General features: G+C 39.2%; 1 protein-coding gene across 1 annotated transcript; it reads left to right on the top strand.

The window, feature by feature from the left end:
* The first annotated feature begins 97 nt into the window (after positions 1-97).
* On the top strand, positions 98-27,858 carry pax6a (paired box 6a). Its single transcript, XM_086073458.1, has 11 exons — positions 98-371; positions 4,312-4,365; positions 18,129-18,259; positions 18,422-18,637; positions 19,316-19,469; positions 22,745-22,903; positions 23,884-23,966; positions 24,637-24,787; positions 25,020-25,129; positions 26,354-26,498; positions 27,457-27,858. Exons 1-11 carry the CDS (start codon positions 359-361, stop codon positions 27,540-27,542), a joined length of 1,302 nt encoding a protein of 433 aa, XP_085929584.1. The 5' UTR covers positions 98-358; the 3' UTR covers positions 27,543-27,858.

Genomic DNA, 27,858 nt, shown 5'->3' with positions numbered 1-27,858 from the left:
GTGTGGGTGAGAGAGAGAGAGAGAGAATCACTGTCTCTTGCTCTCTCCCTCCCTCCTTGTGTATACAAAATGTGACAGCCACAGAAGCACTCACTAATGAACTCGCCACTATTCTGCTTTAAATGTTCCCTCCCCCTCTTAGCTATTGCTCACCTCTCCGTACCCCCTCCTCCTCCTTCAGCAGCCCCTGTACCCTCCCACTCTACCAACCACCCCTCCCCGCCTCCCACCCGCTTTCCTCCATACTCTGTCTTTCTCTGCACTTGTCTCTTCAGTCAAGGAGAAACTAATTGGAGGGAAGAATCAGAAGAAGGAGCTGTTGCACAACAAAGCGAATTAAAAGTTTACTTCTCCCAGAATGCCACAAAAAGGTAGGCCCACTCATTCTTTCTTTAGCTTCTCATTTCTTCCTTCGTCATCTCTTGTCAACATGCACTTGTCAGGGACTGGAATTGAAAGTTGTCATGTTGAACCTCCTTAAAAGGGAATTTGAAGATTATTTATAAATAAATAAATGAATAAATAAATACAATTGTTTTGAATAGATACAACTACAGATTTGGAGGACCTGATCCAAAAACATACTCACTTTCACTTATAGATGGCAACTTTTTTTTATCTCTTTTTAATCATCTTGTGCCAGTTGAATGTAATATGTTATCTGTAGAAGAAACCATCAAAACAATGTAACGTGTCAGAACTAACCAAAAGTGTCATCTTTTAAGATAAACCTGTTTTTAGTCAAACAAATAATTTTACAAAGTAATGTACAGTTGTATTTGCAACTGCAAAAATTATTAACTGTATATACTCTTGATTGTTTTATATGTGATTTTTTTATATATATTTTTTTACTATGACCGACTTGGGAAGGGCGTTTGGTCACAGTTTGGTGTCGTTTCAGACCAAATTTCTCGTACTTATTTACAACTTCAGCTTAATATGCTTTCTAATTTCGTCCTCAGATTGTTAAAAACTATTTTAATACAACTGTTGGACTTGACTCATAATCTAATCAAGTTGTTAATGACACCACAATTCAATCGATTTATGCAGGAAGGAATTCTATCCTACATCTGAACTTGTGAAAAATCCCGTTGAAAATACATTTAGTAGAAACAGTTCGACTTAATTAATTTTGTAATTAAGATAGCACTGATGACGCCTCCATTCATCGATTACTCAGAGCGATTTACATCATCCGGCATGCGAACATGCAGGCGTGAAATGTGCGCTTTTGTGTGTTGAGAGGAAAGAAAAGCGCTCCCAAGTGTTCTGATGAAGACGCGCCGTGCACGTGTACAAACACGTCTGAATGCGCGTGGGACCACCTGAGCCACATAAACACAGATATATATATATATATTTTTTTTAAAGATTGCCATTACGTTTTACTTCTGTGTCGTATTATTATTAGCAAAAGGATAATGACATGCATTCAATAAACTTTGACTATGCCACATCTGTGTCTGCTGCCTTCCTTTTTTTAAATCATTTTCAGTTACAAAGGTATTTAAAAAAAAAAACATAGTTATTTTAGTTATTTAGCTACTGTATAGTACAGCGACGATAGCGTTTCAAATAATAATATTTTTTTATTTACTATTAGTCTCCGAAAAATAAAACGGTCGTATGTTCCGAGACCTAAAAATCTAAATCCAATGCGTTTTATAGACCTTCATCTTGCACTCACTCTATTAAACAAAAAAACAAAACACAAAAACATGACCATAAACAATGTTTAAAGCACAGGCACTTGTTGCAGCGTATGCCGCCTTCTCTGTAAAGAAACAGGCCTACATTTTGCTGTATGAACGTTGTTCGGTAGGTTACGTCGACATTTTCTTTCTTTTTTTAGAAATCAAAGCCAGTGGTGATGTGAAGCGGGTCAAAATAGATTTTACCCAAATGACGATGTAATATAGGCTATTATTGTATGCTCCCTTTCCAAATGTACTCACTCGCCACTTTGCATTTTGGAAAAAAACCTCTGGTTTGATAGGCTGGTCGTGAATGTAATTACTCATTTACTCACAGAGAAAGTTTTTCGGCAGACATATGGGCCTACTTGCACCATTATTCCTATACTCAAAAAGTCTATCTAAAACGCCATATTTCTTTTTAATTATCACGGCCCTAACTCCATCTTCAAATTATGATTATTATGATTATTCATATTATGATTATTATTATTATTAGTCGCTGCAGCTGCATCTGTGTCCCTTCTTTCATTTCCACGCTCCAAAGCTGCTGACTGAAAACGTTTATATTTGTCATCAGTGTGTTGAACAGAAGTCCATTCTGTCAGCTCTACTGGTCAAACTGGGCTCCCCGCCGCGGTTTTGTGCTGCTGTTTTTTAACGAGCCGCAACTAACGAGGTATGAAGACACCGAAATCCCGCGGACACACAAAGGCAGCCGCGGCGGAGCGGCTTCTTTCCGCGGGCTCTTGTCTTTGTCCCCTTTCACATGCAGGGTGCAAGGTGCGGCTGGGGAGCCGGGACGAGGTGCCCGGCGTATAGCCGGCCTGTCAGTGTGTGCGCGCTGCTGCCCATGTATGGAGCTGCATTGTGCATTTGGATAATGACAAGCGCCTGAGGAGAAGAGAAGCTTTGAAGTTGTTTTTAAACCAAGCGCAGAGGTTTAGTTGAGGATTTGGATGCATTGCATCATACCACTCAGTTTCAATATAGGATGACATGTGATGGCATGAAGTTATTGATGGTTTTCCTTGTGTTGTTATGACAGCACATTTTGCGTGGTGAACAATTGAGACACATTATATAACTGCAAGGGGAGCTAAGAAACGAATTCGTATAAGTTATTTAATTGGCCAGATTATTATTAATATTATTATTATTATTATTATTATTGCATATAAGAAGCACTCTGCTATTGCTGCTTTGATCTCATGGAAACAAAATAAGAAAATACAATAAAATTAAAAAGGATCATTATAAATGACAACGCAGCTTTTTTTAATCAATTTTTTTTACAATTATTATTAATTATTATTATTATTGTCAATTAAATTACTTGTATGTTAAATTTTGCTTTGCTATAGACTTTGGAAACGCTTTGTGCGTGCGTGCGCGTGTGTGCGCGCGCGCGTGGACCAATTTCAACTGCCAACGACCTACATTTGGCATTTGTGGGCGTATTTACCTGCAGTATATTTATTATGCCATATAGAAAATATTGGTTCTGAAAGAAAAGCTGCATCAAGATTCAGTAAAAAAAAAAAAAAAAACCTATACATAATTTAGAAATAATTTTCAGAATATAAAAAAATATATAGAGAACATGAATGCAGTTGATGCCTGTCTCCTGACAACCTCACGACTCTGGCTGGATTCTGAAGTATTCGGTTTAGGTGAACGGTATGGGATTTTTAATAGGTTTTAGGTGAACTAATGAGTACACACTCACACGCATGCACACATACACGCACACGCACACACACACTCCTACACTCGCACATGCACTTACTCACGCACATACAAAAGAAAGAAAAATAAAAAAGAGAAAAAAAAGAGAGCAATGATGATGACATGTCAAATCGGTAAAATTACAGAATGAACAATACTGAGCTCTCAGGAAAAAATAAAATAAAAATACATTCAGTAAAAAAACCAAACCTATACATAGTTTAGAAATAATTTTCAGAATATATATAAAAAAAATAGAGAACATGAATGCAGTTGATGCCTAATAATAGTCTTATGTAATATTTGAGGTATTTTTGATGAACCTTTCCATTACAACAGATTTCCCAACTGTTATTTTGTCAAGTCACATATTAGAAAAGCATCTCAAGGCACACCACTAAACAAACATTTCACACAAAATGGATACACAGGTTAATTAGGCACCTGTCTACCATCGAGATGAAGAGCATTTCATTGTTCTGCCTGACACTTAATACATTGTTTGAAGTAAAGGAATAATTTTCTCACCAATTAAGTTGGAAAAATGGACTCTTCAATAATTCACACTTTAATGTTATTTATGCTACCATGTATGTAATTTATTGGATTTAATCATTAAAATGTTTAGTATTTCATGTAGTATTTGAATAATGATGAATGTCATCACACGACAACAACTTATAACATTGTCAAATCAACAATTTCAAATACAAAGCTTCTTTCATGTTTTTCATTTCCTTCTCTTTCAATTATTCGATCAACACTGAGCAGAATTTGATGCTCGACAGTTTCCACATTTGTCATCGTTCATCAGACTGATTGCCTGAGATGAATTGTACACTGTCCATGATAACATAATAAAATATGTCATTTGTTTGGACAGATTACAGAAGTCAAACAAGCTGGGAGATCGGAGTCGCCTCCATGATGCAAAACAGTGAGTTCCTTGATAATACCATTTGCTTGATTTGAACCCATTGTATTCAAATAATTCTCATTTGAAACCTCACGTTGACTCTTTGGAAGTGGATGCATTGAGCAAACAATCGGAAATGCTCAATTCAGCTTTTAAACATGTCAACAATTTCAATTTGTGAGATTTTTCAGGAGTCAATGTACTTTAATTTGCATGGCATTTTATTATTATTACAGGCATAATAAGATACTTTATGAGTATTAAAAAAAATTACATCTTGGAAATTATAAACTGGCATGTGATTTGACAAAGGTCAAATGGTCTCGGCAGCCAGTCAATCACCCACTTTTGGTGTACAATCTAGATGAGTAGGACTTGTTTGTGTTGTGATGGTGCCAAATTGGTTTCTGTTAAAAGATGCAAACGCTTTTGCCAGTCACAAAAATGTGTTTGCGTGTGTGTGTTTAGCACATGTAACCTCCGCTTTGATCTCAACCAACTTGTCAGAAAATGTGTTTGTCTTTAGAGTAATACTCATCTTATCACATTTATGATGACTAACTGATTAACTAATTAACTGGCGAACTGACTGACAATTTTTTTCACCTTTTTTTTTTTACAATGCTGTTTGTAGTGAAGGTGTGTGCATTACACTCTGTCCTTTTATACATGTTCATTCCTTCAGTAATCCATCACACAGTGCTACTGCTGGTACCCCAGAACTGTAAAAGAAACAGCTCTTGTCCTTTTCTGAAGTATTCCATGTTTCATTCTGTCATACATAGCAATGCAATTCTTATTGGAAGACCTTATTTCAAGTTAACGGCACCAGCTGCCCCCTTCAGAGATTAAAACAACAGAAAATTGCCATTAATCTCATGCAATAAAAAAAACATTGCAATGGGAGTTTCTTTTAAATAATCTGTCATTGTTTTTTGGGGAACATTTTATTTAGTGTGTAGTTGTGAGAAGAGCTCTTCAGATATCTCCCAGTGGAATAATTACTAAACATGTTTTAAGGAGAATGAATATATTGCCGTTCAACTTCATTGAGTTGATTCAAAGTGAAACCTGCTGTGGTCCCAGGGGCAGGGGGCCATTTGGTCTGTGTGCAGCATGCTTTGCATGCACGTGGGTGTATGAGTACTCACACACTCCTATGTTTTTGAATGGGTGGGTGTTTTTGGTGGGGGTGGGGGTTGGGAGGTGGGAATAGACAGCTTTGCAAAGGGAGCGCAGCCAAATTGACGCCATATGTCTGTCTATTAATTGTATGTCAGCAAGCGAAAAGGGTGGCTCCTCTGGGAAATGATACTGTGATTAAGATTTGTGCTGCAAGATGATCACACTTAGAAGACAGTGTAAACACGGTGTGTGAAGCAGCCAGGCAAGGCTTAGACCGAGAGAAATGACCCACCTCAGACAAGTCAATCAAGAATTTTCAGTCGCAGTTGAGAGAGACCCAAACTTGCACAAAAAATATGAAGCAACAATAAAATAATATTTAAAATATAATAATGTTAACCATGTTTTTAATAGCGACACATTTGTGGTCAGAACTTAAAAACAAATTAAGAGAAAAAAAATGTCACATAAATGAATGATTTATTTATATAAACTATTGTTTTTCCAGATTGGAATGATTCCACAACTTACATATTGGGTGAATTTTCAAGGTTTCATGAGTTATGTGAAAAGGCAGCTGCTCGTGTATATGTACAGTTTGGGGTGTGTTCTGGCTGATGATGTATAATATATTAATACCCTGTGAAGAGCTCCGTAAATCTGCAATATGCTTTCCCCCACTAAACCATTAACAGACAATAGACAATTGATTAATTTTACAGTAAATCCCTACTTAACCTGCCCCCTGTCACAGCGCAATGTTGTCGAGTGGCAGACAGAGCATTAAGCTTCATCCAAACATTTTGACTTCCCCTTCCCTGAACATACAGTCACTAAAAAAATATTGAAAATATACATTTTAACAGTACAAAACGTGTGAGAATAGTGCAAGGTACAATTCAACGCTGTCACCATTTCTGAAACGGCAGCGAAAATGCTGTTTGTTGAAAAAAGAAAAAAAGTGCAGCATTTTGTTTGTGTTGTGGTAGCGAAGCATCATGCACAGCACAGCATAAGGTACCAAGGACAGCTGATGGCCCACTGAAAAGAACGACTATGTAATAATTTTACAACAAGAGTGTATATTTAAAAAAACAATAATTATGTCTAGAATTACAAAAAACAAAACAAATTATTGTAATTATGGAGTCATAATTTTACAAGCAAAAAGCCATTGAAAAATAAATAAATAAATAAAGTAATTATTATATGACAGGTCTCCATAAAAAGCTGCAATTCAATTCTTACAATTACACATTTTTGTAATATTGCAACTTAATTCTTGAAATGTTAGGACTTGTATTGCTAGTAAAAGTGCACAATACTGTATCCAAAAGTAAATAAAAGTACAAATTCAATAGTATGCAAAATCAAATTGACGAATTATGCATGCATGAATTTTTTTAGAAACATTTTTTGTTTCAATAAGACTAACTGGGAGTCTCACCCTGCTGCTCTTTAAATGTTTAAAAATATTCATTGTTGCTCAGTAACTAATAGAAAAATTCATTCCTGGTACCGAAACATTGGCGGGAGGAGCGAATAACTAACGTTCACTTGCTCTCTCAATCTGTCCCTTTCTCTCACACATATGAGCAATTGTATGAATCCCATTTAGGGACCATATCGTTTCCACCGTCGCACATAGGGAACCTGTATTGTGATGAGTGAAAATCAGGTCCCCATTAGTGAAACAAATTATGCCTATGCAGTGTGAGCTGTACCTGCTCAGAATCATCACAGGTCCTTCCACCTGTGGCTGATTACTGTACCAGTCTTAATTAGGACACCTGAGCAGCCATCCGCCAGAGCAAAACCGCTTGACTGGTCATTTGGCACCACTGAAAAATGGCCTTTCGAAGGCACTTTTCATCAAATGTATCCATTCTTGGGCAGTATCTCATTTTTGTTGCCAGACGTTAAGCTATTAATGGCTGTATTTTGAATGATTTTGACGGAAGAATACATTTAGGCTGTTCTCTGATCTGTACACTGACTACTTCTCATAGTGTCAACGTGTAATTTCTTCAGTGTTATTTCATGAAAAGATATTACTAAATATTTACAAAAATATGAGGGGTTTACTCCCTTTTGAGAAATACTATAAATACCCATTTTGGTCACATATATTCAAAACTAGAACAAGCTTTCTTAGGTCAAGCGATTCTTACCTAATTAAGCCCCACATCTGTGTCATGATCTGGGTTTCTGTTGATTTAGTTTTGGGTAGTTTTAGTTTTGTCATGTTGTTTATGTGTCTCTCGTGAGGTTATTGTATTCACTTGTGTTTGTCAACCCAGTCGGTCCCTTGCGCCATCCAATCAGCTCCCTCAGCCAATTATGTCTTGTCCAGGTGTCTCTTGTTGTCTTGTCAGTTTCTTTTTATTTAGTTCCCTGCATGCTTTCACTCCTTGTCGGTTCATTGTCCTTGTCACATGTATTTATTTTTTGCTCCTGTGAATCCTGTCTGTCTTTTTGGTACTAGTAATTTTATTCCCTGTTTTGTTTACTTTTCATTTTCTTTAAATGCTATTTGAGAGCGCAACTGCCTGTTTCCCTGCTTTTGGATTCTCCTCTTTATTACCCAAAAATGACAATGTACTCCCGTGTATAACACAAGTTTTTTTGCACCAAAAAACCCCAAAGAGAGAGATCACAAATTGAGGTGGGGTAGTATACAGAGAGCTTAATAAGTAACATACATCTTTCACATTTTTTGCACGTTTACCTAGGCAGTACCTAGAATTGTTAAAAAAAAAAAAAAATGAATCACTGATTTATACTTAATTTAATGCGTAATAGGGTACATCAAAAAACTAATTTTTTGATTTTCTATATGACTGGGAGCCAAAAGTGTTCCAGTATATCGAGAAATTACACATGCAAAATATTTTTTCAATATATGATGGTTTAGGGGTGCCACCATATATTTGTTTTTTTTAATATGAGTAAATTGTGGTCAATGGGTGTGAGGTAAAACAAAAGACTGTTTCTCAAGAAACTGAAGTGACCTTTATTGTTTCAGTTGGATATTTATAGTCTTATTACATTTTACCATCATATCTGTTATTTTTGTGTGGGGGTGTGCATGTGTGTGTGTGTGTGTGTGTGTTTGTACTTTTACAGTCATAACATCAACTAGCAAACGTTAGGCTAGTTGACAAACCTATTAAAAAATTTTTTACATCATAACATGTTAAGAAGGACCAGAAGGTTTTTCTTACAGTATAATAAACACTGATGGATATTAAATGATAAATTCTTGACTGTTAAAGGAAACAAAAACGTTTCATAGCTAAAGGTCTTTGTATGGGTGTTTTGTGTTCATTACATAAAGCTAACTAAGCTAGCAAACGTTTGCTAACCACAGTTAGGTTAGTTAGTTAACAAATCAATTTTAAAAATGGTTGCATCATAACGTATTAAGCTGGACCAATAGGTTTTTATTTTCTTTTTTATAATGAATACTGTCTCCTTCCCCCCCTCCCTTCCCCCTCCCCTGTCCGCCTTCCTTCCCCTCCCCTGGGCCGGGGAATCCATCCGTGGCCCGGGTCTTGGCGCTCCGGGGGCCGAGGGGTTGGTTGGGTTTGGTGTTGTGCTCGCCCCGCTCCGGTGGACCTCCTGGCACCTCGTGCGGGCCCCTGTATGCGGGGGGCGAGCCCTATCGCCCCGCCGGGCTGGTCCCATATGCCCGCCGGGGTCTCGGTGGGGTGTGTGGGGGTTTGGTGGGCGGGTGCACCTCCTGCCCCCGCCCGGTTGGGGGAGGGCCCCGCTGGTCGCTCCTCTTAACTCACTGCACTAGGTTTGCACAATACACTTTTATAGACATATAGGGCACATAACACACTTTGGGGGGGGGGGGGGGTAGGGTGGAAACTCCGTCTTCGGGGGCTGGGGCTGGTTTGGGGTGGATGGGGGGCGGGGGGTCGTGGGGGGAGCGGGGGCTGTGGACCGGCGGGGTGCCTGGCGGGCCTGCAGTGCCCCGTCCTGCTGCGTTGGGTTGGGGGCGCAGGCCGTGTTGGGGTGCGGGGCGCTCCTGCTCCTGGGTTTGCTCTCCGGCCGGTGGCCTTGGCGGGGGTCGTCCTTTGGCGCTGCCGCGGCCTGGGGGGCCCTGAGGTGTTGCGCTTGCTCTGTCCTGGCAGGGGTCGACGGCTCCCCTCTTTGGTGGAGATTTTCATGCATGCCAGATCCACCACACCAGCATCTATCAAAACTCAGACACAATGGCTGGTCACACCTCTTAACTCACTACACTAGGTTTGCACAATACACTTTTATAGACATATAGGGCACATAACACACTTTGGGGGGTGGGGTAGGGTGGAAACACCGTCTTCACCCTACAACTCCCCTCCAATTTTAATACACCACACAACTTGTGGGTGGGGGGGGGGCTTGGGGGCCTGTGGGGGTGCCATCGGTTGGGGGCCGCAGTATAGAGCAGTGCTGCGGTCCCCTGTCCGTGTCGCCACCCCCCCCCCCCCCCCCCCCCCCGCCCTATCTATTTTTTTTAATGCACCACATACACTCAGCAACATGCTTGGGTGGCGGGTGGATCGGAGCGTGGGAATATCATTTCCATCGGCTCCGGTTCACCTGCTCCTAATTTTAATGCACCACACACACACACTTGTATATACACTGGGTGGGGTCACATTCACGGTTTAGGGGTAGAGTTCGCCAGTCCGCGAGCTGGCGGACTCAGTAACAGGGGTTAATTTTCACAAAGAACGCTGGGGGTGACGACCGGGGCCTTCCCCCGCTGGGCCTGGGGTTCGGGGGTGTCGGCCGCCCTCCGGTGCCCCCATCTCCCCCTTCTGCCCCCGGTGTTCCGTCCTTCCACACGGCGGGGGGTGGGGTGGGCGCGGCTGCCCTCTCCGCTCCGCTGTCCGGCCCCTCTTCGGCGCCGGTGCCTGGGTGCGGGTGGTCCCCGGGGGCTGGGGGTCGGGGGTTGGGGGGCTGCCGGTTGGTCGGGGTGGGGTCGGGGGGGGGGCGGCTTTGTTGGGGGGGGGGGGCGGTGGTGGGGGTTGCGGGGTGGGGGGGTGCTGGGGGTGGGGGGTGTCTGGGGGATTGGGGGCATGGGGGCGGCTGGGGCTGGGTTGGGGTGGGTGGCGGGGAGTGGATGGGGGGCGGGGGGTGGTGGGGGGGCGGGGGTTGGGGGCCGGTGGGGTGCCTGGTGGGCCTGCAGTGCCCCGTCCTGCTGCGTTGGGCCGGGGGCGCGGGCCGTGTTGGGGCGGGGGGCGCTCCTGCTCCTGGGTTTGCTCTCCGGCCGGTGGCCCTGGTGGGGCCCGGGGGTCGTCCTTTGGCGCTGCCGCGGCCTGGGGGGCCCTGAGGTGTTGCGCTTGCTCTGTTCCGGCGGGGGTCGACGGCTCCCCTCTTTGGTGGAGATTTTCATGCATGCCAGATCCACCACACCAGCATCTACCGAAACTCAGACACAATCTGTTTCCTCCTCAGGTTATTGAATCGGTGGAGGCTGGTGTCTCGGATCTCACGCGGCTTCGTCTGTCCTTCCTTCCTTTTCTCGGTCTCTCCGTTGGTCTCTTGAGGCCTCCCTGACTTTATGTTTTTTGGATTTGTTGGGGTCTGGATGTTTCTTGGGCTGGGGAGGAGTTCTGGTGGGGGGTGTCTGGTCGGTGCTGGATTTCACCTTCCTTGGTTTTCTTCGGTCCCCTCGGGTCTCCTGGTGTTCGATTTAGGTGAACGGTATAAGATTTTTTTTTTTTCTAATAGGTTTTCTGGTGAGCTAACAAACACACGCACGCACGCACGCACACACACATACTCACCCACACACACACACAAAAAAAAAAAAAAAAAAGTATGTATGTATGTATGTATATATGTATATATATATATATTTAAAAAAAAAAAAAAAAAAAAAAAAAAAAAAAAAAAAAAAAAGAGCAATGATGATGACATTTCCGAATGAACAATACTGAGCTCTTATAAAAAAAAAAAAAAAAAAAAAAAAAAAAAAAAAAAAAAAAAAAAAAAACTCAGACACAATCTGCTTCCTCCTCAGGTCATTGAATCGGTGGAGGCTGGTGTCTGTGGATCTCACTCTGCTTCGTCTGTCCTTCCTTCCTTTCCTCAGTCTCTCCTTTGGTCTCTTGAGGTCTCCCTGATTTGTTGGAATTGAGATGTTTCTGGGGTTGGTGAAGAACTCTGGTTGGTGGCCCGGTGGGTGGTGTCTGGTTGGTGCTGGATTTTACTTTCCTTTCTTTTCTTTGGTCCTTCCTCGGGTCTCCTGACGGCGGTGTTCGGTTTAGGTGAACGGTATGGGATTTTTTTAATAGGTTTTTGGTGAACTAACGAATACGCACACACTCACACGCACGCACGCACATACACATTCTCACCCACATACAAAATTATTTTTCTTTTAAAAAAGACAAAAAAAGAAAAGAGCAATGATGATGACATTACCGAATGAACAATACTGAGCTCTTAAAAAAAGAAAAAAAATCAATACTGTTTGATATCAAAGTAGTTCTAAGGAACTTTTCAACTATAATCAAATATTTTCATAACTCTTCTGATGAAACATGGACTTAAAACTAGTTGAATGGTACCTCTGCCATGGCCTGGAGGTGTTTGTATCATTTTTACTGGCACTAAGCAACTTTAAGAAGGATGGTAGGAACACTGCCACACAAAAAATACTACAAATGTGCTGACTACTTTATGGCATACGTCATTTCCCCCTTTGCCCATTCGTTATAAAGACAGAAGTCAATTTGAATGTCGACGCACAATTACTGTTTTCCTGGCAGAAGCTGCAAAACAACTTTTTAAAAAGTTTTGTCTGAGGAGACAAAAAATAAAAATGGAAGCTACCCGGGTAAAAGGACAGTCAAATAATAAATATTTTATTGGTATGACCAAATAAACTAAACTAAACTCTTAGGGAGACATATCCAGTAGGTGAGTGGATGATGCAATGGTAACGTGGAGGGGACTCTGTCACTGACTGAGCAATTAAGTTTAGGGTTTAGTTAATATACCCTTTTATATTTCTATTAGTTAGCCACTAAATATAGATTGTTGCTCTACGTGTGTCAATATTGCTCCTTGTGTGTTAACAATAAAATCAATTCAACTTCATATGTGTCTAATTTCCATCTCTACTTCAAAAAATCAGTTCACACAGGCATGCCCCATTGACCTCCATTCATTATGTCTACAGGACGAATGAATGGAGAGTTTTTAAGGTTGATTTCTGAGAAATGTCCAAGTTCTATCTAAGGGTAAACAAACTAAATGAACTTTGATGACCCAAGAGAATATACTACTGTTAAAAACGGTACTGTATTCAACATTTCCCAGTGAACTTTGGACAATTACACTAAAAATATATATTTTTTTAAATTAATTCGCAAAAGTTTGTGTGCTTGGTGGCACGCCTAAATTTCAATACATTTCCTCAAAATTTTGTTAGTCATTTTTTGATAATTGGAACAAAATGCAATGCCAGCCAAATTCACATTTTCACATTAAAAATTCCCATTCAAATTTGATGCACCCAAATGCACAACATAACTCAATGTGCTTCACATACTGTAATTAAAAGTACAACATTTAAAAGCAGTTCCAGAGAAAGAGATTCAAAAGCAGGCAGAGAAATAAAACATAAAAAATTCCTGAAAGGTTTAATATAATTGATAGTTCTCGATCACATGATTAATGTCTGTGTGTCCTCCATTTTGGAGCTTGAAAGTCCAGATTGGGAGGATAAAATCGGCCTGAAATGGAAAAACTAGTAGTCTGGCATGTGTTCATTTTCATTTGAGTCTTCTCTGTATTACACTAATGAGGGAAGTTGAAAAGCTAAGTAAGTAACAATGGCGGTGTACATCCAAATAAAGTTTCTACGAAATGTATTAAACTGGAAAAAAAAATTGAAAAATTAATCTCATAGTTATGTTAGTAACAACCAAAGAAATAATATAGAGAAAACTTGTCATTACAGTCAGGGTTCCTTTTAAGGCAGTGCTGGAAAATAATGGTGGCCAAACAAACTATTGACATTTTGGGCATTTTCACTTTTAAAGCAGCACAAAGCAACTTCCAGTTTTCGTTGATTATGGCAGCACCATATGGACAAAAGCAGTATTGTTTTTCCTTGAATGAAAACCACATTTCCCATAAGGACCAGCGCATATTGTCGTGAAATCTGGATATCCCAGGCGCCCGCAGTTGGATTGGTTACTTTGTTTCTAGTGGCCATTTTCTATTTTTCTTTATACAGCATTCAAGTATGCTAACAGCAGACATTGGTTAGGATCTTACCTTCTTTATTGTGAACACACAAACGGCTGCGCTTCCCCTCCCTCCCAATTCCCGCGATGCATTCACAAGCACTCGTAAACAAGAAAGCACAGAGCTTTTGAGTGTTGCGTGGCTGGTCAGGTCAGTATGGAAGGGCGAAGTATCAAGCTGATGGCTATTTATTGCTACCACACAATTTTCCAATAGCTAACATTAGCATCATCATTTTGATTTGAGCATAGTAAGCTACCTACTAAAAAGAGCTGAGCTCCGCAAAGGCAGCGTCGGTTGGAAATCCCCCCTCGTCTTTGACCTCACGTCAGCGAGTGAAAGCAGGGTCAATATTAATCCTGTACTGCGCTTTTATCCAGGCAGGCTCCCTTTTTATTATTATTATTATTATTATTATTATTACTATAAATGTTGTCTCCTCAGGCAAAAATCTTCGTTTCTTGGTTTGTTTTACAGCTTCTCCATGGTAACAGTAATCATAGACGTTCAACTTGACTTCCGTCTTTAGAACGAATCGGGATAGGGGCACGTGACGTATGCCATAAAGCAGTCTTGTATGTTTGTAGTGTTTTTTTGTGTGTGGCAGTGTTGCCACCATCCGCCTCAAAGTTGTTTAGTGCCGGTCGGTAAACATGATACAGACCCCCTCAGGGCATGGCAAAGGTTTCATTTAACTAAGTCAATGCTTAATCAGCAGAATTATAAAATTCTGAATTAAAGGTTCAAAAGTTAATTAGCGGGGCTTTAAGGGCGTACTCACTTTTGTTGCCAGGTGTTAAGATATTAATGGCTTTATTTTGAGTGATTTTGATGGAAGAATACATTTAGACTGTTCTATGATCTGTACACTGACTACTTTTTATTGTGTCAAAGAGTTGTTTCTTCAGTGTTGTCTCATGAAAAGATATTATTAAATATCAGCAATACCGTAAATACCCATTTTGGTCACCTTTATTCAAAACTAGAACGAGCTTTCTTAGGTCAAGCGATTCTTACCTAATTAAGCCCCACATGTGTCTCATGATCTGGGTTTCTGTTCATTTGGTTTTGGGTAGTTTTAGTTTTGTCATGTTGTTTATGTGTCTCTCGTGAGGTTATTGTATTCACTTGTGTTTGTCAACCCAGTCGGTCCCTTGTGCCATCCAATCTGCTCCCTCAGCCAATTATGTCTTGTTCAGGTGTCTCTTGTTGTCTTGTCAGTTTCTTTTTTCTAGTTCCCTGCGTGCTTTCACTACTTGTCGGTTCTTTGTCCCGTCGGTCCCATTGTAATTTTATTCTCTGTTTTAAATTGTACTATGTATCTTGTTTTGGACATTTTTATTTTTTATTATACCAGTACCCTTGTTTGCTTTTCATTTTCTTTAAATTAAATTATGCTATTTGAGAGCACACCTGCCTCGCCTCTCTGATTCCCTGCTTTTGGATCCTCATCTTCCTCACACAAAATAGAGTGTATACCACAAATGTTTTAGTGAGAGAGAAAGAAAGAGAGAGAGAGAGAGAGAGAGAGAGAGAGAGAGAGAGAGAGAGAGAGAGAGAGAGAGAGAGAGAGAGAGAGAGAGAGAGAGAGAGAGAGAGAGAGAGAGAGAGAGAGAGAGAGAGAGAGAGAGAATAATATGCAGAGGTGGGTAGGAACGAGTTACATTTACTCCGTTACATTTACTTGAGTAACTTTTTGGGAAAAAAAGTACTTCTAAGAGTAGTTTTACCACCCAATACTTTTTACTTTTACTTGAGTAGATGTGTGAAGAACAAACGCTACTCTTCCCCCGCTACATTGGGCTACACTAGAGTCGTTACCCGCCGCCCTATTCATACATTAGATTGACCATATTTTCACGTAAGCGTTCCGCTTGACTGACTGTATGGGAGCATTTCCGCGGCCCTGGTTGAGGACTGGCAGGCATGATGAGAGTCAATATATAAATGAAAGAGTCAATATATATATGAGAGAACATTCAGATTATTTGTAAATCAAGTATCTATTGGTCCTTTTGAACAAACAAACCATTTTTTTATTTAGAAAATCAATTTATATATATGACTTTTGATTTGTGTCATATTTGATACATCCGGTCACAATGCTTTAAATTGGTACAAGTATAACTGTCAAAAATATAATAACAGACATATCAAACATATTAGTATTTCCAAAAATCTGAAAGAACATTTCACACTATTAATAAGTATAGGTTGTCTCTCCTTTCTCAATTGGGATCTTGTAAGTTTGCTGGAAAAGCCATCAGCTGGGTGATACTGCCCTCTAATGGATTATCCGTGCAATGCATGTGTCAGATCATATACATCAGGGCTTTAATGGGGGGAAAATATATTATATTCATGAAATAGAGGGCTAAAAATGTCTTGTATTTAATATGATACGTTTGGCTTTATAGGGTTAAGAAACTGCCACCTATGGTGATTAGACTGGGAGTAATGCCCCAATTTGTGAAGGGATTGTGCATTCTTGGGCTAACGTGTAGAGCGCAAAAAGTAATTTTATTTTTATTTTATTTTATCATTTTAAGATGCCAGAATGTGCACCAAATTTGAGGTTTTTGTCTATCTGATGACATTTTCTTTTTAAATAAATCAGACTTTATGTTCAAGCAGTTACTCAGTACTTGAGTATTTTTTTCAGCGAATACTTTTTTTTATTTGTACTTGAGTGATTTACTTTTTATTTGAGTAATATTATTTTGAAGTAACACTGCCCTTACTTGAGTACAATTTTTGGGTACTCTACACACCTCTGGTCCCTACCATGTCTAAGTATTAGCGCAGGGAGTCTTAACGTGATTTTGGCGAATGTGATGGATGTGCATGCAGACAGATTCTGAGCTCTGCGCAAGTGTGGTGAATGTTGTCATAGTACATTCATAAATATGAAAAAAGAATACATCGGACCTTTGGAATCATTGTAGAAACTGATAAATACGTTCTGTTTAAAACTTTTTTTCAAATTGCCAGTGTCCCAAAAACGCATTTATACGTTCTTTGTATGTGTGTTTTTCATGCAAGAGCATACAGAAGGCTTTGATGCAGCCTCTGAACTGAAGAGAACGGTTGAAGCAATTGTAGTTATTACAAAAACGGCCAGCAAATGGCAGCAAAGTGTAAGAGAACAACCAGGGCCATGTTGCAAAAAGCTGTTTTCCCCACAGTTGTAAACAGATTTGTGAATAATGATGACACTTAGCTACATTCTAATGCCAATTGCTGCAAAACGGAAGCAGATAGAAATATACTTTTTTTTCCTGGTGAAAAAAAGAGACTCTAATCTTTCTTTTGGTAGGTTTCATGTTTTTATAGCAATAGAACACAATATTCTGTGGGCCTTGCAAAATCAGTCAAAATCCAGTAAAAGGAGCGAAGGGGGTTACTTCAGTGAAAATGGCTGGGAGTGAATGAGTTAAACCATAATTGCCAACTTTCCCGATTCACACAGGTGACTCTGAATTTCAGATGCTAATCTCCCAATTTTACAGTGAAGTAAATAGTTTACATTGTGGGGAATATTTGACACAGTATCTTGCAACCCTGGCCTGCTTGCACGGTCAGCGGCCTGTTACGAAACTCCCACTGGAGGCAATGATAGTCAAGCAGCCTTGATTCTACTCATAATGCATCCAAGATTGGACAGGGAAAGCAGTTGGACGCTGGAGGGGAGGAGACTGCAATGTGCAGCGTTATACCGCTTCATAAATGGCAGAGATGGATAGTGAAAGAGACAACCAGACACCAACGGGAATTTCATGTGTTTCCCAAACATCTGGTCAATTTTAATCGCTGGATGAAGTTTGGCGTTTACTGTATGTACTTTTTATTTTATTTTATTATTATTATATTCTACAGTGGACCCCTGCATATATGTGAATTGGCAACCAATTGGATTCACCTAATTTCAGGTAAAAGAAAAAAGAGAATTGTATTTATTTATTTAAATTTTTGAATATACATGGTTCGGCAACCCTTGGGTTAACCTCATTTCAGGTTTAAAAAAATTAAAAAAAAAAACATAAATTTTTTTTTCTATGGCAGGAGCCACTGTATACATATTTTTGGATGATGAATAATTAAAACTTAGGAGGAACTGAGAAGTGAAGACCAACGTCTGATGAATCCATTCAGAGACATTTGTCCATTTACCATACTGTATCATGAAAAAACGATACAGCGTTTATGTAAATTATCTCTCATTTTGTGAAAGGCTGTTGGATAATTAAAAGCAACAAAAATGTGAAACAATGGACTAAGCTTTATCCGCTCTAAGCTACATGCATGCCTTGCATTTGCGTGGTCAGTTGTGGCAAACCAGCTCTCTAAAGTCATTTTCATTTGACAAGTTTTTTTGCTTTTGTTTTTTGTGAGTGTAGGTCACAGTGGAGTAAACCAGCTTGGAGGTGTGTTTGTGAATGGGAGACCTTTGCCTGATTCCACCAGGCAGAAGATAGTGGAGCTGGCCCACAGCGGAGCTCGACCATGTGACATATCCCGAATTTTGCAGGTAGAAAGTTGGAACCATCCTGTTCATGTATAATGTGCAATTTCCTGAAACATTTTGTTAAACAAGTTGCACTCAAATAAACAAATACAACATTTTGTTTGTCATACTGTCACATTACTCTAGTGTCCACATAAAATTGTGTTATATTTGTATCTTATCCAGGTATCGAATGGCTGCGTGAGTAAGATTTTGGGCCGGTATTACGAGACAGGTTCTATTCGTCCTCGAGCGATTGGAGGAAGTAAACCCAGGGTGGCCACCCCAGAAGTTGTCGGCAAAATTGCTCTGTACAAGAGAGAGTGTCCGTCCATCTTTGCCTGGGAGATCAGAGACAGGCTGTTGGCAGAGGAAGCCTGCACAAGCGACAATATACCAAGTGTGAGATTGGATTTTTCCACATTCTTGATGACAGGCATGGCTTTCAAACTGGAATATTGATCTAAATATTTATCATATTAACTCATTCACTGCCATTGATAGCCGTCAAAAATTAATTTGAACTATTTCTATTAGTTTAACATTTTTCCCACTTTTGTTAACAAGCGTATGAAAACCTAGATTTTTTTTTATTATTGTACATTTACAACAGATATAAAATTTGCCTCAAAGTGTCTTACTTTTTATTCAAGTCAAAGCTGCATTAGGCAGGCATTGCAGTGGCACTGGATTTTTAACTGTACCATATAAGGCACACTGTGAGTCATCTGTGTGAGATTTTAAAATAAATTATACTTATTTACCTTTTAGCACACTTTTGCATTATAATACCTAGAACTGACCCATGTTGTGGATTAGACTAGGGCCGGTCATTACATAGTGCTACACTTGTATATAATAACGGTATAAATATTGTACAGATACATATGTTATTTATATATTTTTTAACTCATGCAACATTATAGTGATATAGTATAATGATAATTGCAGCGTTGATGCCTCAGCTCTTGTTTGTTAATCTTGGTATGTCAAAAATGTGAAGCAAAACTGTGGGCATTATTATTATTATTATTATTATTATTATTATTATTATTATAAGCATTTTGTCATTTTCATCAGGTTTCTTCAATAAATCGAGTACTCAGGAACCTGACCAGTGACAAACAGCAAGTCATTAATGAGGGGGTGTTTGAAAAGCTAAAGATGCTCAATGGACAAGCTACCTGGGGTGGGCGCACTGGGTGGTACCCTGGGTCAACACTCACAATCACAGGTAAGATACTGACTCTTACTTCGTAGAAGCTTGCAGTGATACTAATTACCACCCCAGTGACTCAAAGTGTAAAGAAGACTAGTATATCATTGACATGCTATATAGAGAGTCTGGAGAAAAAATATTGAGGACAAGCATTAAAAGCATATGTACATACAGGTCACACGTGTTGCCATTTAATAATTCCTGTGACTAATACACATGGCAATATGCTATGATTCATTTATATTTGGCATTCTCAACATCGATTTGTGCACAGCAAGAACATACGGTAAACACTTTTTTTGCAGACCGATACCAGTACGAGTACACAACTCTTGAGTAGTCACTGACACCAATACCATATTGTCGCTGTCCTGTGAAAAACACTTATCTCTGTTTTTGTCTTTTTTTATTATTTATTTTTACGTTTTTGGGATGTCTGCTGCATTGAGTTTCTTCCCATAAACGTAAAAATGCAAAAAATGACAAAAATGGACATAAGTGTTCACAGGACAGCGATTATAGTGATGTCAATGTTAAAGTGTTAACTCATTGATTAATCACAAAAAAGATTGCATTAATCATGCATTAACGCAGATTAATATTTTGTTCAGAATAGGACATAGATGACAGGTCAAAAGTTTAAACTGAGAACATGTATAATTTTAAGGCAAAAATATGTTGATTGTAAATTTCATGGTGCCAACAAATCAAAAAAAAAGTTGGGACAGGTAGCAATAAGAGGCTGGAAAAGTCAATTGCACTTGCAAAAAAAAAAACAGCTGGAAGACCAGTTACCACTAATGAGGCCCATTGACAACTTGGTTGGAGTATAAAAAGAGCTTCTCGGAGTGGCAGTGTCTTTCAGAAGCAAAGATGGAATCACTAATTCCTCCAATGTTGCGCAGAAAGATAGTGGAGAAATATCAGAAAGGTGTTTACCAGTGAAAAATTGCAAACAGGTTGAAGTATTCATTATCTACAACATCATCCAAAGATTCAGAGAATCTGGAACAATCTCTGTGTGTAAGGGTCAAGGCCGAAAAATCCTACTGGATGCCCATGATCTTCGGGCCCTTAAACGGCACTGCATCGCAAACAGGAGTACTTACTGTAAGGGAAATCACAGAAAAGGCTCAGCAATACTTCCAGAAAACATTGTGGGTGAACACAATCCCCCGTGCCAGCCGCCGTTGCCAGATGAAACTCTACAGTACAAAGAAGAAGCCATTTCTAAAGCAGACCAAGAAGCGCAGGCGTTTCTCTGGGCCACGGCTTATTTCAAATGGAGTGTGCCAAAGGGGAAACCTGTTTTGTGGTCAGACGAGTCACAATTCGAAGTTCTTTGTGGAAAACTGGGGCGCTATATCATACTGACTAAAGAGAACAAGGACAACCCAAGTTGTTATCATAGGGTTGCATGAGTGCGTGTGGCATGGGCAGCTTCCACATCTGGAAAGGCATCGTCAATGCAAGAAGGTATGTTCAGATTCCAGAACAACATATGCTCCCATCCAGGCATCATCACTTTCAGAGAAGATCTTACTTTTCTCAACACGATAATGCCAGACCACATGCAGCACCAATTACAACATTATGGCTGCGTAGGAAAAGGATCCGGGTATTGAAATGGCCAGCCTGCAGTCCACTTCTTTCACTTCTAGAGCACATTTGGCGCATCATAAAGGGGAAGGTGCAACAAAGAAAGCCCAAGACAGTTGTACAGTTAGAGAGACGCGTGTTAGACAAGAATGGGACAGCATTCCTATTTCTAAACTTGAGAAACTTGTCTCCTCGATCCCCAGACATTTGCAGCATGTTGTAATAAGAAGAGGGGATGCCTCACAGTGGTGAAAATGGCCTTGTCTTGATTTGTTGACACTGTAGAATTTAAAATCAACATAGTTTTCCCTTTTGACCTGTTCTCTATGTTCTATTCTGAATAAAATATTACATTTTGGCACTTCCACTTAATTGCATTCAGTTTTTATTCACAATTTGTAGTATCCCAACTTTTTGGGAATTGGGTTTGTACATGCATTAAAGTAGAGCATTTAATAAATGTTTATATATGACATTCAGAATATTTGTTCATGTCAAACTATCAGGGTCTTTTTTTCATTTTAAATTATGATAGTCATTAACTTATTAGAAAAAGAGGAGGATGAAAGTGTGCAGTGGATCAAAAGATGTTGAAGACATCATCATAACATTAAATGTTGAAAGAATGTCTAAAGAGAAAAGAAAACAAATGTTGAAAGAATGAACACAGCAGGTGCTCTTCAAATTTGGTGGGCAAACATTTTTGATAAAAAAAGCCTTTTTAATTCATTCAAAGTAATTTAAGATGTGATTAGTCTGATAAAAAAAAATGTGTGTGTGTGTGCGTGCACGCGTGCTCGCGTGCTCGCGTGCACACACACACACACACTAAAAAGACATGTTGGAGCTTGAATTGTCTGAGCCGCTTTGCTGGCCAAATTGCTGTGGGAGCAGTCTCGTAACCTGCTGCTCCTCCTCTTCCAGCAGCACTTTGGGATTTGAACAGTGGGATCGTCATCAGTCTATAGAATGTCTGTGCTATTGTGTGCATATGTGTGTGTATCGGGGAGAAAATAGGTGGTGTCTTGCGCCATTTGTGTCTGTTTCTGCCTGACTGACTGTGACACTGAGCAATGGCTTTATTCTCTTTTGCATCCCCTCTCTGCTGGGAATAATGAATAATTAGGCTCCGACCACAAATAACATGGGTTCCACAGGGAGCTGGAGTCAAGCTCCAATCTGTTTAGAAATTACATGTTGGTGATCTACTGAACTGCTCTTATTCCTAACGCTCTTGAATAATATTTGTATCGAAAATAATGTAAATATCAAAAATTTCTCTGACTTTTGTTTTAGTAATTAAACCAAATACAGTGGAGCCACTGACGTCAAATACTTTTTGGAATGGTGACTCGGAATTCTTATTATTTTTCTTATGCAAAATGATGGTAAGGGGATTGGGGGGGGAGGGGGGGGGTGTTGGGAGTCCTTAAGTAAAAAAAAAAACATGGCAGCATAAGAATCCGGCTGAAATTAGTTTGCGGTACTCATCGTCCAGTAGACACGATGAGGAGTTTAGTCATTTGTGAGAGTTGCTGTTCATCAACGTCAAGAGCCATATGATTATTTTTCATGGGCATGAAATATATATATATATATTTTTTTTTTTAAAGACTACAAAAGTAACATGTCCATATTATGCAGCATAATACTAGTGAGAAATTTAAAACAACCAATACTCCTGTTTGCAGAAAATATGTGTTTGCAAGCAGAAGGAGCGGAAAACACAATATCAGCAAGTTCCAACAGTGAAGATTCAGAGGAGACTCAAATGAGGCTTCAGCTGAAGAGGAAACTGCAAAGAAACAGAACATCCTTCAGCCAAGACCAGATAGAAGCACTTGAAAAAGGTATGCTTCTATTTTTATGCAGTAGTTCTTATTGCCGCAGTTCATTTGTTGTTGTGAAGCTTAACATGTGCACTCTGTCATAGTAAAATATCAATAAAAGCCTCGTTGAAATTGGAAATAGATACAATATGTCAAATATGTGAATGACCAAATTTTTGTGTAGATACCTTCAGAGCCCTGTAGATTGACAGTTTGCACAGGAAAAAGACATTTCCCTCACCCAGCAAATAGGACCACATACCTAGTGGTCTTGAGGCCCAATTTCGATTGATTGTTGATATCACAGCTTTTCAGAAATGGCAAATGTAGAATATTTAAATCAACTCTGCCTTACAAATAAAAACAAGAATTTTTTTTACTGCAATCTCTTTCATTTTTAATTACAGTACTTGCTACATATGTTTACATTAGGGATAGAGGAAAGAAGAAAAAAATCACACTTTTATGTTGAGCCTGCCCTTTATACTTTTCTGATAAATCAGAGATTGTAATCAACATAAACAACAACAACAATCATCATCATCATCATAATGCATCAGAATAATCTGGTACTTTTCTGGACACTCAAAGACGCTTCACATTCATACACTCACACATTCACATTCACACATATGTAGCCACAGCTGCACTGGGACTAACATTTAACCATTCAATAAGAAAAAAAAAATCTGATCACAACTGCAAGTGAAGAACTATAATTTGACCTAATAAAGCTTTCCTTTTTGTTATTGTTGTTATAAAACCGGAAATGTGAAAATTTGTGTACCGTTAGAATTCTACTTTAGCATTAATTTTAACAAGAATATAATTTTGGTTCAGGAGTTTTGACAAACTGGTATATTTATGAATACAGAAACATGTAAAAAGAAAAGGAAAAAAATAAATAACCTGACCCTGAGTGGCAATCCCCTTTTTTTTACCATTAAAAATCCATCAACATAATAATAAATAGAGAATAATGCAAAATGTGTTTGTTGCAGAATTTGAGCGAACTCACTATCCAGATGTGTTTGCCCGAGAACGTCTTGCCAACAAGATCGACCTACCCGAGGCACGGATACAGGTATTCAAATACGTTTGAACGTACTCGCAAATACATTTGAACGTACTCAGTACTTACTATCAAAACTGTTTACTGAACATTGGCACTTCCACATTTCCATTTATCATTAGATTGGATAACAGAATATTGTGAAAAAAATCTAAGGAAATGTATCATATTAAATACAATACATTTTGAGCCCTCTATTTCATGAGTATCATTTTTTTTTCCTAATAAGACCCTGACGTATATGATCATGCATTACACGGATAATCCATTAGAGGGCAGTATCACCCACCTGATGGCTTTTCCAACGACCTTGCAAGATCGCCCCAATTGAGAAAGGAGAGACACCTATTTATATTAATAGTGCGAAATGTTCTTTCAGATTTTTGGAAATACTAATATGCTTGTTTGATATTATATTTTTGACAGTTATAAATGTACCAATTCAAAGCATTGTGACCAGGTGTATCAAATATGAAACAAATCAAAAGTCATACATGGAAGTTCATTGTTTTCATTTTTTTTTGTATTTTTTTATTTAAGTTTGGTCAAAATAACCAATAAATACTCTGGTTCAGGCTTTATAGGGTTACGAGTTACATTGTATTTGGACCTCTTTTTCTTGGGGGGACAAATTCTCTTGACATTGGACTAAAAAAAGTTTCATATTTTGTGATATTTATAGGTTTGGTTTTCCAACAGAAGAGCAAAGTGGCGAAGAGAAGAAAAGTTGAGACATCAACGTCGTCAGGTGTCCAACTCCTCCAACCAAGTTCCCATCAGCAGCAGTTTTAACACCAGTGTTTACCAATCTTTACCCAAACCTGCTACACCAGGTAGTACAAACAAAGACAAACCATATGTAGTTTCCTTGTTTTGTTTACTCCATTTTATCATTCATTTAACCATCTTGTTCCTCTCTTCCTTTCCTTCACATCATGGACTGGTTCAATTTATTGCAGGGCAGAAAAGATTGATATGTTTTACTAAATAATTACTTTTACTAGAAGTTTAGGCACAATTTTACTGATGCCCTTTTTCTAAACCCAGTTATTGTGTTTTTTTTAGTGTCCTTCGTATCAGGATCGATGTTGGGGAGGTCCGACTCAGTTCTGTCCTGCAGCTACAGCATACCGTCCATGCCGCACTTCAGTATGGCTGCCAGCATGCCTATGCAAGTAAGATTTTTTTTTATGATACTCTATACAATACTACTTGCAAAACACCAATTATGTAAGAAACTTGTACCAATCATTTCTGCACCACTTAGCGAGACATCATTTGCAGTCAACATTACATTACATTACTTTTCTGCTGATGTCAGGTTGAAACCTGCGATGTAAACATTTGGAAAATGTCACTTTTCTTCACATACAGTACAGCCAGTTCTCACGTGTGTTGACTAATCTAAAGTGTTGAAAAGGTCTTGCTCTTTTTGCCCATGCAATGTTAATGATTTAATAAAAATGCAATTTTTTGGTCTCCTGAAACCAAGATTGAGCCTGACACCAGCGTAGTTATTTAACACTACTTGTAGAGAAGTAATGTTAAATAACTACCGGTACATATTTGTCTACAGTCCCTTACAGGGGGGGGGAAATTATAAAAATAACTTATGTATGAACACGTCAAACTGGCATGTTATGGATATTTCCCATAACATGTGGAAATTTGTTGTTTGTTCTTTAAGGGAATTATTATCATTATCATTATCATTATCATTATTAACTTACATGTTCTTGCCTTGATAATAAACACTATGATGAGATAGGCATTATGTTTGCCAATTACCAAAGTGAGATATACAGTATGGGCTATAAAATGACCAGATCCTATAAAGGAAATATAAATGATATACAGTATATCTTGTATGTGCATACATATATGGTTTACATGTGAATATGAAGATGCAATACAGGATACCTACATGTCCTGTATATGCAAATGTACACGCCTCAATTTGGCCTGTATGTGGCATATACAGTATACGCATAATATGTAATCATATATGTACATACATGCTAAATATATGCAGCATACGGTATAAAGTGTGCACATATAAACCTCTTTGGTTTCATGTATGCGCATATACCCGAATATCTCTATATATCCTAATTATTTCCTTGTGGGAACAAAAGGTTGCTGTTTCATTTGTAAGGGCTTACATTACTGATTGAAAGAAATGATTAAGTAATGTGAATTTGTTACTTTTGTAAAACATATTTCCAACACACTGGACATCTCACTTTGAATCCTGCATGTTTTACTTGCTGCATTTAGGAAATAACCTTCACAGTATCAAGGCTTCTGTGTGTGTGTTTTGGTTATTTTTTTGTGGGAGGGGGTTGGTTATGGGTATCTGTTTCTGATTTCACGAGTTTTATATTGATTTATACTTTCAGGCATCTTGCCAGCCGTCTTACTCATGTATGCTGCCCGCCAGCTCAGCTGCACCGGTAAACGGAAGAAGCTACGAGACGTACACTCCTCCACATATGCAACAGCATATGAACAACCAGCCCTTGACCTCCTCTGCTACATCAACAGGTGTAGTGCTATGAATTGACTTCATTTACATTTGGTAAAAAATAGTCTCAGTCTCCCCTTGAAAAGAAAAATCTTTTGAAATGGATTGTGAAAATCCACATATAATTGATGACTTAAAATGTATGTGGAGAGATTAAAAAAAAAAAAAACTTTTTATTTTTTTAGTCACTCAAAAAGATCTTCACAAAACGCCAATAAACCATCAATGTACGTTTTCCACAGAGGATTGTCTCACAACCCCCAAAAAACTAAAATACATAAAAAAATGAGAAATGAGTGACACAGAAATAATTTGGTTTAAGCTTTCAACACATTTTGCATCTGCACCTTGGCGCGAAAGCCAGCGAATCCTGATTTCCATGTGTTACGGTGTGGTCACGGAGCGGCGTGGTGCCTGTCGGCATGTGAAGTGGAGGACCCAAAATGCAGGGAGTCAGGAGAACCACAGCAGGAGTGCGGGCGAAACTGCCGTGCTTTATTTTACAGAAAACACTAACCAGTGTACTGGTTAATGCTAACTAAACAACAAACTGAAAAGCTACAAAATCAAAATGACAGACAGAACTCCGGGGTTGACCGTGACAAGCGGCAATGATCCCACCCGACTGATCGCCACCCGGGAACTAAATACACCCACACTAATTGGGTAACTAGCCACACCTGGGGCCAGGCACAAGTGGCTGAGGGCCCGGATTGGTCAACCCGCGGAAGGGCTGGAACCCACTCAGGACCAATCGGGACCCTCAACCAAAACCAGATCTTCCCAGACATGACACCATGTCCATTTGGCATACCAGTGTTAAGAACTTAAAGTTGGGCGGGCCAGAGCAGGAGCAGGAGATACGAAGTGACTAACATTGGGTCCAACCCGCGTGATAAATCATAAAAAACATATTTTCTCTGCTTGCTTCTTTATGGCATATTCTAATCACAAATCTGTTATGACCTCTTTCATCAGGTCTGATTTCTCCTGGAGTCTCAGTTCCAGTCCAAGTTCCGGGAAATGAAACAGACATGTCACAGTATTGGCCACGTCTGCAGTGATGTCATTTGTTGCTTAAGTGCACAACATTCTCAATTTAAAACTCAAATGTCAAAAAGGACCTTTCATTGAGAATACCACTCAGGATCAGAATGACACTAAGCTCAGTCTATTGCCACAGGACGTCTACCATTGACAAGATGAGCAACAACAAATCTTATGACATCATGCACATCAGCTGACACACAAAATGTGGCGCGGTGCTTGAAGTTAGAGACGACAATTGCTCTAAATATGTGAATAACCATTTTATGTGAACAGGAAAGTGAACTGTCTGCTGTAAATGTGTTTAATTGGAAGAATTCATGAGAAACAATA

Source organism: Leptonotus elevatus, chromosome 4, assembly GCF_054856555.1.
Source record: "Leptonotus elevatus isolate MCC_2025b chromosome 4, RoL_Lele_1.0, whole genome shotgun sequence".
NCBI classification, from domain to species: Eukaryota; Metazoa; Chordata; class Actinopteri; order Syngnathiformes; family Syngnathidae; genus Leptonotus; species Leptonotus elevatus.
This window is presented reverse-complemented; position numbering and strand designations above follow the sequence as displayed.

Bases quoted from the DNA above. Each gene is read 5' to 3' on its own strand.
- pax6a (XM_086073458.1), top strand. The intron at 18,260-18,421 runs GTAGAAAGTTGG...TATCTTATCCAG, and splicing joins ACATATCCCGAATTTTGCAG to GTATCGAATGGCTGCGTGAG. The intron at 26,499-27,456 runs GTGTAGTGCTAT...CTCTTTCATCAG, and splicing joins CTCCTCTGCTACATCAACAG to GTCTGATTTCTCCTGGAGTC.